Source organism: Sceloporus occidentalis, unplaced genomic scaffold (genome assembly GCF_023333645.1).
Source record: "Sceloporus occidentalis isolate IW3139 unplaced genomic scaffold, rSceOcc1.0.p SCAF_33, whole genome shotgun sequence".
NCBI classification, from domain to species: domain Eukaryota; kingdom Metazoa; phylum Chordata; class Lepidosauria; order Squamata; family Phrynosomatidae; genus Sceloporus; species Sceloporus occidentalis.
Window position 1 is genome coordinate 3,161,194 of NW_028317013.1, and position 11,420 is coordinate 3,172,613.

Sequence of the window (11,420 nt, forward strand, 5' to 3'; positions counted from 1 at the left end):
AATGTAGATTGTTAAATAAACCGCTACAATAATATGTTGTCTGCAGCATCTTAATGGCGCGATTGGGAGGCTAAATGAAATGAAGCAATCACGGGGATGTCATTAGCTTAACCGGGCCACGAACACTGTAAGTCAGGCTTCGCTCGTAGAGTAAACACAGAGTAAAGAGGTTTATTGCTGGCTCTGTCATTCGCCTTATTTGTCAGGGGAACGTAGGACAGCGAAGTATCTCTGAAGCCACAGAGGGAGTTTGCAGACAGATTGCCATAAAAAGGCATAATACTGCAGAGCAAGACCATAGAGGGATTACTTGGAATTGGAACAGCGGTTCAGTTGTACTTGGCAAAACAGCCCGTCTCCGAGCAAACCTGTCAGTCGTTTATTAATGTGCCGCTAAATTTCCTTCTATATTCCAGCTTTTTATGTAGTTGGGAAAGCAGGCATTTAAAATGAACACATTCATTTAGTTGAGTACTAAAAACTTGTCCCAAGGTGGTGGGTCATCTTCTTCCTCCCCTGCAACCTGGCTGATATATCTGACCCATGATGCTAGCAGGGTCACAAAAGTTCGTATGTGTGTGTGTGTTCACAAAAATGTATGTGTGTGTGTGTGTATATATATATATATATATATATATATATATATATATATATATATATATACATATACACTGGGCCAAATACATTACTGATTGGATCACGGTTTAGTATCTCAGGTGCACATAGATCCCTAGAACCTAGAAGTAAAATAGATAAACAATAAATAAAATGTCATGATTCGAACAGCACTGTATACCTGTGTGTATATATCTCATACAGTAAAAAAATGTTGATAAAAGCTCAAATATACCCTTGGTATTGAAAAGCTTAATTGTTCAGGTCCAGCATTGAGATCTTTTAATGCTATTCTATAAATACCGTATTTGCTCGATTATAAGACGACCCTGATTATAAGACGACCCCCCAAAATCTGAATATTAACTTAGGAAAAAAAGAAAAAGCCTGAATATAAGACGACCCTAAAGGAAAAAAGTTTTACCAGTAAATGTTAATTCATGTAAACTATTTTTTTAAATAAAAGCTATGATTGAGAAAAATATTTTTTTTGTTTTTATTTCCTTGTATTTTCCAACCTGTCCCCCAGTTACGCACATCTGCCCCCAGGCTTGCCACACCAATATGGCACTGTGGCCCATGATATGCCTTTTAACCCTCTATATGCCACTGTGCCCCATGGTATGCCTTTTGACCCCCTATGTGCCACTCTGCCTCCAGAAATGCCTTATACCCCTATATCCCATTCTGGCATTTCGGGGGTTAAAATGCATATTATGGGGCAGAGTGGCATATAGGGAGGTATAAGGCATTCCAGGAGGCAGTGGCATTAAGGGAGTTAAAAGGCATTGTATAGAGCACTCTATAAGGCATTTCAGGAGGCAGAGTGCTCTATTAAATGCCCCCTTAACGCCACTCTGCTTCCTGAAATGCCTTATAACTCCCTATATGCCACTCTGCCCCATAATATGCCTTTTAACCCCCTAAGTGCCAGAGTGGCATATAGGGGTATAAGGCATTCCAGAAATGCCCTATGTCCCCCATTTAACACACACACACGCACACACACTTACCGGTGCTTCCAAATTCCTGCTGTATTGCCGGGGCAGCGGGTTGACGTCTCCTTCCGCTGCAGCCGGAAGGAGGTGGAGTTGGCAGCGGGGGGTTGTCTGCGTCCGTCGCGGATACCTTTCCCGGCTGTCAGAGATCAGAGTTCCGGCACCTGTGCGGGGAACTCTGATTTCTGACAGTCGGGGAAGGTATCCGCGACGGACGCAGACAACCCCCGCTGCTAGCCACACCTCCTTCCGGCTGCAGCGGACGTTGTCTACGCGGATCGCGTAGACGTCAACCCGCTGCCCCGGCAATACAGCAGGAAGCACCGGTAAGTAAGTGTGGGGGGGGGAGACAGGAGGATCCAGGTCCCCTGCAGCGGTGCGGGGGATCTGGATCTTAGTCTCATAATCAGACCTCTATTTGAGGTCTGATTAGAAGACGACCCCGATTAGAAGACGAGGGGTATTTTTCAGAGCATTTGCTCTGAAAAAAACCTCGTCTTATAATCGAGCAAATACGGTACTTTGCTGTACTTCCTGGGAAAGAATATGCCCTGACCACGAGGGAATTCTGTGTATCCTCATACTCAAACTTGAACTGCCTGGCTCTTTTTGAGATATATATTAGACAAAGAAATTTGGTTATTCCATTTAATTGCGAAAATGTGAATTTTCTATTTTTTTCAGACTGCATCAGTATTTAATAATCAAAACCCACCATGCGCGAGTACAAGCTCGTGGTCCTCGGCTCAGGAGGCGTTGGAAAATCTGCGTTGGTAAGTTTAGCATTCAACTGTTTGGTCATTTTTAATGTATGTGGGGCAAGTTATCTCAGGGAAAAAAGTTGTTTGTTGTAAGTCCTAATGAGAATTTTTTATGCTGGTTTTTAGACTAAAATTATGTTGAAAAAGCAGTTTCCCTTTTTTTTTTTTTGTATAATTTCTTTTCAGGCAGCTGCATATTCATTTGTATAACTTCTTATAGCCTTAAAGGATCCAGTCAGCGTGCTGTTGGGTCAGGCAAAGTCACTCAAAATGTGGCCTGGCTGACGACAACATCAGTTTGTTTGGGGGTGAAGGAAGTTTATTGAAACAAAATGAGGGAAAAAAACAGGTTTTGTCACTGCTAAACTGCTAAAAATTTTTTATAGTGGTTCCCTTTTAATTTTATTGCATCCAGCAACATGACGACAACTCATTGCTGTAAACAATATTTTTGTACTTGATTTAAACCACAATGTATTGCAATGCCGTTCAGTGCTGTAGAGGCAGGTAAGAAGTTACATTAAACAGCTATTACATACCTAACCACGGTAAGGATGAACTAAGGGTTATGTGGCTAGCATTTATAGCCATGATCTGAATTCTGATTCAGTATTGACCTTCCGAGATAGCTGAAGGGGTTAACACATAATTGATCATTGTTGGGCCTTATCTCTTACTTAGCTTTTGTTTGAACAAGCATTTTACAAAGTAGTGAAACAGACCAAATGTTTTACCAGCGCATGAGAATGACCTTTGATCTATCTGACTCATTAGGCAATATGTACAGATGGGGTAATTGTTTACTTAGCATTCAGGTATAGTTTTTTTTTTTAATTCACTTACAGTATATGTTGGGCAAGAAATTTTTATTTCTGTCTACTTTTTTATTGAGACATTACACGTTGTAATGAATTGTAACAAATATTTATCAAGTAGCGATTTCTATTTCAGCCTGCAAACTTATTCTACAAGGAAGATAATACATATTTGCATTAAATGAATTATGAATAGATGGCACACAGAATATATATATGTGTGTGTGTATATATATAATATAGGGCTGCAACTAACGATTATTTTAATAATCGATTAGTTGGCCAATTATTTTTTTTGATTAATCGGATAAAAAATGCAATTTTTTTTAATTTAAAATAATGTAATAAAAAACGTACAATTTACACTTTCATCTCTTTATTACAATGGCCTCTCTCTCTCTATTCACCTTTATTTACTGACATAATAATAAACGCTACAAGAACCCAAACAGTGTTTCTCAAATTAGGTTTTAATACAACGTCATTAGTAAATATTAATTCATATGTTAACTATTTTTCATATTTAATAAAAACTGAGGAAAAAGCCTTGTTTATATTTTCTTATTTACCAAACTGGCCCCAGTTATGCACATCTGACCCCCAGCTTGCCACTCTGCCCCCATATATGCCTTATACCTCTTAAATGCCAGAGATTCCACTGTGTCCCCAATATGCCTTATACTCCTTATATGCCAGTGATATGCAACTGAGCCCCCTGATGTACCTTTTACCCCCAGATATGTCTTATGCCCCCCTGATATGCCTAATATCGATATGCCTAATATCGATATGACTTATACCCCCTATATTCCACTGTGCCCCCTGATATGCCTTAAAACTTCCAATATGCTACTCGGCCCCATTTATGCCTTATACCTCCCTATATGCCACTGTGCACCCTGATATGCCACTCCGCTCCCCATAAATGCCCTGCACCACCCTGAAATTCATTATACTCCGTTTCACCACTCTGCCTCCCCCAGATATGCCACTCTGAAATTCATTATACCCCCATATACCACTCTAACTCCCCCAGATATGCGATTCTGCCTCCCTGATATTCATTACACCCCCATACACCACTCTGCTACCCTGAAATTCATTATACCACCCATACACCACTCTGCCTCCTCCCCCCACCCATACACCACTCTGCCTCCTCCCCCCACCTATACACAACTCTGCCTCCTCCCCCCTCCCATACTCCACTCTGCCTCCTGTCAGCAACGGAGGTTCACAAGACACCAGGGAGCCGGGTAGAGAGGCAGAGTGGTGTATGGGAGGGGGAGGAGCCAGAGTGTATGGGAGGGTGGCTCCCATATACCCCTCTGACTCCTCCCCCTCCCATACACCACTCTGCCTCTCTCCCGACTCCCTGGTGTCTTGTGAACCTCCGTTGCTGACAGGCACTTTCACTGCAGCTTCATAGAAGCCTCAGCGTAAGTGAAGGGTGGTAACGCAGACCCCCAAAAATATAAATACAAATGAATGGGTGGACTAAAGTTTTTGTCCTTACATTTGTGTTAATCACTTTTTTTGAGCCTGTTAATGTCTGCACAACTGAATGTCAAGCGGCATTCTGAATGTCACTGTTGGAAGAGCAGAAAGACATTTCTTTGAAAGCTGTGCTATATGGACAAAAGTATTTGACCATTACGGCAGGGACTTTGATGATATTGCATTCTAAATACTTAGACATTAATATGTAGTTGGCAGCTTTGCATCTATAACAGCTTCCACAATTCTGTGAAGGCTTTCCACAAGATTTTGGAGTGTTTCTGTAAAAAAGAAAAACAAATTGCTACTTCATCCAGTATCCCCTTCAGCATACCAAAACATTTTGGACAACGCTATGCTTCCAACTTTGTGAGAACAGTTTGGGGAAGGCACTTTTCTATTCCAGCATGACGGCGCCCCAGTGGAAGAACTTGACTGGCCCTCCCAGAGCCCTGACCTCAACCACATCGACCACCTTTGAGATGAACTGGAATGGAGATTGCCAGCCAGGCCTTCTTGCCCAACATCAGTGGCTGAACTCGCAAGTACTCTACTGAATGAATGGGCTAAAATTCCCACCGAAACTCTCCAAAACCTTGTGGAAAAAGAGTAGAAGCTGTTATAGCTGCAGAAGGGGGACCAACTACATATTAATGTCTGTGTTAATGCGATGTCGTGAAAGTCCCTGGATAATGGTCAGCTCTCCCAATACTTATGTAAATATATCATATTCTTTGTGTATTAGATAGTAATAAGTTAAATGGCCTCTACATGTGGATAGAGTAAAATAAATCCACACATTTTGTGGATTTTTGTGTCTTTGCGCACTTCGGCTTTGTATTTGTAAATGGGTTTTGGTTGGTGCCAATGGAAAGCAAGCTGAGGTGGTTGAACAGGTTATGAATATTACAACTGTTTATTTGTTCTCCTTTTTTCCCCCCAGACAGTACAGTTTGTTCAGGGAATATTTGTGGAAAAATATGACCCTACTATAGAAGATTCATACAGAAAGGTGAGCAATTACTACTGTGTGTCTTTTTCCCTACTAAAACTGTAGAAAAATAAATAACCTGCCCCATAAATAGTTAAAAACTGTTGTGGCTCCGGCTTGTCTTTATGTCCCAGATGCTTTATGTAAAAGGGGAATTAATGTGTTTGCTTGCAAAAACCAGCAGACGTTTTATGTATATGTGCCTCCTATGTGCATCACTGTGTTTTTTCTCTAAAAAGAGCCATAATTGGGCAATGCATTGGACATCGTATGATCTGACAGGTAGCAGTTATGTAAAAGAAGCAGGCAACAATGCAACTTCTGGGGGAATTTTTTTTAATATCCAACATACACAGGGGAGGGGTGGTAATTAACTGAGCCCGAAAACAAAGTTGTGTACAAATGCTTAGTGCTTCTGTTTTAACTCAATGAACTGGGCCAATACTAAATCCATACAAAAATAAATGAAAGGATGTTCTTATATTCAAGTCGCGTTTATGAAAAACAAAACAAAAAAAATGATGTCCAAAGACTTTGTGACTGTTTAAAAATAAATAAATAAAAAATCCATTGTTAGTCCTGCAGTAAATGTAGGATTTTACAAAAGAATTGCTCGCTAAAGTCAAAGAAATATATTATCCGACACACTCGTTTTATCTTTCTAAAACAAAATTTGGCAGACTTTGTCTGAATTGTCATGCTTTTCGATTACAGCAAGTGGAAGTTGAAGGGCAGCAATGTATGCTTGAAATTCTCGACACAGCCGGAACAGTAAGTAAATTTACTTTGCGTTATTTTTTTTTATATTTTCAGACAGGATGATTAGCGACAAGTCAGGAAGCATATGGAATATAGGCTGCCCAATTGTTAAGAGGTGGTATGATAATGTATTCATTCGCCGGGATAAGACGTCATATCCCCGCGCTCGGCATCAATTGCCAGCGCGTAGTTATTTCCCCTCTCCGCTCGCCCCCTCCTCTGGGGAGGAATAATCTAGGGCGGCAGTTGCCCCCCTATAGCCTATGTATATATTGCTTACAATACAGATTACTGTCCAAGTGAGGTGTTATGCATGGTGTGGTGCTGTGAGAATGGCATTTAGACAGTAACTATATACTACCATCTTGAATATTTTTTTTCATCAACTTCCTTACAATTCAGCTTGTCTAATGTATAAATGCAATTTCTTGATTTATAATGTGCAACTTTCATTATTTTGTATTTCTACTGTATTATGGGATTCTTATATGAACAGAAATCTGTAACCTGTGGCACTTTTTTTTTTTGTGTTGCAGGAACAGTTCACGGCTATGAGAGATTTATACATGAAGAACGGTCAAGGATTTGCACTAGTATATTCTATCACGGCACAGTCCACGTTTAATGACTTGCAGGACTTGAGGGAACAGATTTTACGGGTTAAGGACACAGAAGACGTATGTATATTTCTTGCATTTGTTACAGTTCCTTTGCCTTGTCACCTTAATGGCAAAATTGGATAGACGTGTCAGCCCTAGAGAAAGTGGAGTCTTTAGTTGATAGTTTTTATGGTGCCAACATATGGTTGGATCATCCCAATGCGTAGTGATATCAGGAAGATGAAAAATGAAATTCACAATTATTGATAATTAATACTTAGACTTCCACAAAGGAAAAAAGAGCTATTTCTGGGTGCATTTTCACGTGTATCCATTGGAATATCATACGTAAACTTCTACCTTGTTTTTACACCTTTCATATTCACTAACCGATGCATTGAGTACTAAGAAGTTGTGTTTATAACCTGTTTGTAAAATAGTTTTACTTTAAGAAACGTGAAAGTGTCTACTGCTCATTAAAAAATAAATAAAGCTGACTGATTTATATTCATTGGCCTATTTTAAAATCTAAGACTTGTATGCAGTTGCTAGACGACTTTAAATCCGTAGAGAATGATTGGCATATCCTACTGTACTGTGGAGTTTGTGCTTTTCAAATAATTTAATCCCTATGACCTACATATGCATGGAAGCGTCAACTTTAAACTGTTTCCATTGATCTTCATTAACACATTGCCATGAGAGTCTATAATACGTGTTTCTCTGTCCATATGAGTAAGCCGGCCTAGGGATGTCAATCAAACAGTTATGGCAATATTAAGCTTTTTTTGTGTATTGCAGGTTCCCATGATCCTAGTGGGCAATAAATGTGACCTGGAAGATGAGCGGGTAGTTGGCAAGGAGCAGGGGCAAAACTTAGCCAGACAGTGGAATAACTGTGCCTTTTTAGAATCTTCTGCAAAATCTAAGATCAATGTAAACGAGGTAAGAACTGGTACATCTGCACTACTGTAAATGTTATTTTGTGTTAATTATTTGAGGGCAGAAAAACAAATATATATTATTGTAACAAATATAATTCAATTATTAATCTCCAAGGACAACAGCTGGCATACTGTCAATGTAACTGAATGTTACTTGTTTAATGGCCCTGTCTCTTTTTAACTCTGGCAGTTATATGCATCTTAACTGAGCATTAAAAATAAATAAATAAAAACAATCCCCTCTAGAATAAGCATTTTCCCCTTTCCACACCCACCAGCTATTTACCATGACTGAACCCCCCCCCCCCCCCAGGAATATATTACCCACCAGTCATCTTCAGCAATGGCCTGGTGAATGTAGTGGGGTCTAACAAGACCAACCCAGGGGGAAATATACGCCAAAAATGTTCCCACTGATTTCAATGACATAACTGTTGGCTGCTTGAAGCTGCAAATCAATGGCAAGAATTGTCAGATAATGGAGGAGGCATGCAGCTTTACGTACTTTAACCCCTTCGTGACAATGGCCGTTTTAACATTTCTGCGCTGCTCGTGTTTAGCTGTAATTTTCTTCTTTCCCGTTTACTGAACCCACACACATTAGATATTGTTTTTTTCAGGACAAGAAGGGCTTTCTTTAGATGACATTGTTTTGATTGTATCATATTATTTACTATTAAAAAAAGTATAAAATATGGTGAAAAATGTAAAAAAAAAAATGACTGTTTCTAACTTTTAGTTGAAAAATCTTTTACTCATCTATAAAAGGTAATGAAAAAACCTGCTAAATAGATTCTACTATTTGTCCTGAGTTTAGAAATACCCAATGTTTTTATGTTTTTTTTGCTTTTTTCTACACATTATGGGGCAAAAAGTACAGGTAGCGTTTTGCTATTTCAAAGCCATTTTTTCCAAATCTGGTAATTCTTCCCCTCATGTGCCATTTCGGGTATCTTTGAAGCTGGCCAATGCAATTTACCCCATCAAGTCATATATTTTTGAAAACTAGACAGCCCAGGGTATTCCAAATGCTAGTATTTTAACCCTTTTCAAGCACTAATTCTACCATCAGCCTTTGTCAAACTTTATGGTAGTAATTTTTTTTTGCATTTGTTTTTTCACACACATTTTACTTTAGGTATGAATAAACAGGTTCTGGTATATGTCACTATCATAAAACACCCCAATATGTGTTTAGCAACATCTCCTGAGTACAGCGATACCTCACATGAATGATTTTGCCTGGCTGTTTGGGGGCAAAAGGGCCACATTTGGGACATGCGCATTTTTCAATGTTGAACTTTGGCATTTGGGGATCCACTGCCCATGCCCTATTTGGTACATCTTTGAGCCGGGTCATTTCAGTGTGGCCAATAAAGCCATATATTTTTGAAAACTAGACACCCCAGGGTATTTTAAATGCTGGTATTTTAACTCTTTGCATGCACACATTTTACCACCAGAATTTTTTCAAGGTTTGCAGTAGTGTTTTTTTGTGTGTATTTTTCCCCCACACACCTACTTTATGTATGAATTTACAGCTCCTGGTTTATGCCGCTGTCACATGACACCCCAATATGTGTTCAGCAACATCTCCTGAGCGCAGTGATACCCCACATGCATGGGTTTGTCATTTTTTGGGGGAACTAAAAGGCCACATTTGGTACGTGTGCATTTTTCTAATTGGAAATTAGATGTGTGGCCATCCTTCCCCCCCATGTTATTTGGGACATTGTTGAACCCGGCCAATTCAATTTACTCCATCAAATCATACTTTTTTTTTTAAAGTAGACACCCCACGGGCATTTAATATGCCAGTATTTTAACTCTTTCCAATGCGAGAATTGTTTTAAGCTAATGTGCTAATTTTAGGACTTGCTCACAAAAATATATTTTTTATATATATATATTTTATTTTTTTTGCCTTTTTAAAAAAAAAATTAACATTTTTTTCAACTTGAAGGTTCCCCTGATAGTGACATCAGTGGGAAATTATTTTTACATTTGACATTTTTTTTTTACTATTTTTTTCTAATTATTAATTTTATTTTATTTTTTTATTTATTTTTACTAATCACACTGTGATTAGAAAGCTGGGCTCCATTGACTTGCATGGTTGAATGCAGTACCTGTATTCAACCTGCAAGTGGAGCCAGAGTTCTCTAGAGGGTCAGGAGACCGTCTAGCGAACTTTTTCACCTTTGTTTTTTTTCCCGGGCCGCCGCCATCTTGCAGATGGCGAAGATCACCGGCAGCTGCGGCTGTGACCGCTCTCCGGAGCGGTCACAGTCCATCAAGAGATAAGTGTTTGGTGTCGCTGGATGCCTCCTGATCGAGGCATTCCAGGGACACCATTTAAGTTTAGGAGGTGATCGTTGATCGCCTCCTAAACGCTTTTAAAACGGGCGTCTGCTGCCATACAATGTATGGCGGTTGTTGACGCCCCGGGGAGGGGCCAGACATGGCCCCTGGTGCCGATCGTGGCGTTGCTGAATGCCTCGAGGTCGAGGCATTACAGCAACGCCGTTTGGGTGCAGAAAGCGAACGTAGATCGCTTTCTGCACCCGTTTAAAGGCGTGCCGGCTCTGGCACGTCATTTGTCATAATCGACTTGTTTTTCCGTGCCGTGCCAGAACCGGCAATTGTCATTAAGGGGTTAATATGCATTATTTGGAATTGGAATAGCTGCTTGGGACACTAAGCTGCCCGTTTTAAAATGAAGCAAATCTAATTTTCTAACTTGAGTAAATAAAGTACTGTTCCTTTTTTAATGCTTCACATCCCCATTATTTCTGTGTCTAAATGCTCAGTCGATAATTGCTATATTTAATATATTGGAAATTATAACAGCATAATCATTGAAAATGGAATACTGATATTAGGCTTCTGTTTTTAATGTATGATCAGGTATTCTGGAACCTGTAGAACTGCGTCTCTGCAATATGCCTAATGGTAGCTTTTTTTTTTTTCTTCAGATCTTTTATGACTTGGTCAGACAGATAAATAGGAAAACACCAGTGGAAAAGAAGAAACCTAAAAAGAAATCAACGTGTCTGCTGCTTTAGAGACTCTTCAAGCAGCAGCTCTGAGCCAGGTGAACTGAATAACTTTACATATGTGTGTTTGTTAAGAATAAAATAAGATGGTCCTGTTTATGCTATTTTTGTGTAGCCACACATCAATGTGTAGTACCTGAAAACACTTTATTTCCATTGCACTATAAAACTCTAAAGCCACATTTTAGGTAATTTTGTCAGTGTTTAACTCTCCTTTCTTTTCTCTTCAGACTACAGGAATGAAGAACTGTTGCCTAGTTGGAAAGTGCCAGCATTCCAAATTGGAGACAAAAAAAAATGAAACCCCATCAAAATTAACATATCTTAAGAGGCTCCTTCTGTTTTGTATATTATGTGAGGAAGTTTGATCTTCAGTACTGTTTGC

At 39.5% G+C, this 11,420-nt stretch overlaps 1 protein-coding gene across 4 annotated transcripts; it reads left to right on the forward strand.

Annotated features, from left to right (window-relative positions):
- Nucleotides 1-2,329: 2,329 nt before the first annotated feature.
- On the forward strand, nucleotides 2,330-11,044 carry LOC149298342 (ras-related protein Rap-1A-like). Of its 4 annotated transcripts, XM_089487446.1 has the most exons (6): nucleotides 2,330-2,386; nucleotides 5,630-5,698; nucleotides 6,392-6,448; nucleotides 6,973-7,113; nucleotides 7,837-7,980; nucleotides 10,955-11,044. In XM_089487446.1, exons 1-6 carry the CDS (start codon nucleotides 2,330-2,332, stop codon nucleotides 11,042-11,044), a joined length of 558 nt encoding a protein of 185 aa, XP_089343572.1. The 4 variants fall into 4 exon arrangements, with proteins under 4 accessions (XP_089343572.1, XP_089343575.1, XP_089343573.1 ...); XM_089487449.1 differs by lacking the exon at nucleotides 6,973-7,113; XM_089487447.1 differs by lacking the exon at nucleotides 6,392-6,448.
- The last annotated feature ends 376 nt before the right edge of the window (nucleotides 11,045-11,420 follow it).

Bases quoted from the DNA above. Each gene is read 5' to 3' on its own strand.
- LOC149298342 (XM_089487446.1), top strand. From the start codon at position 2,330: ATGCGCGAGTACAAGCTCGTGGTCCTCGGCTCAGGAGGCGTTGGAAAA. The intron at 6,449-6,972 runs GTAAGTAAATTT...TTTGTGTTGCAG, and splicing joins TTCTCGACACAGCCGGAACA to GAACAGTTCACGGCTATGAG. The intron at 7,981-10,954 runs GTAAGAACTGGT...TTTTTTCTTCAG, and splicing joins CTAAGATCAATGTAAACGAG to ATCTTTTATGACTTGGTCAG.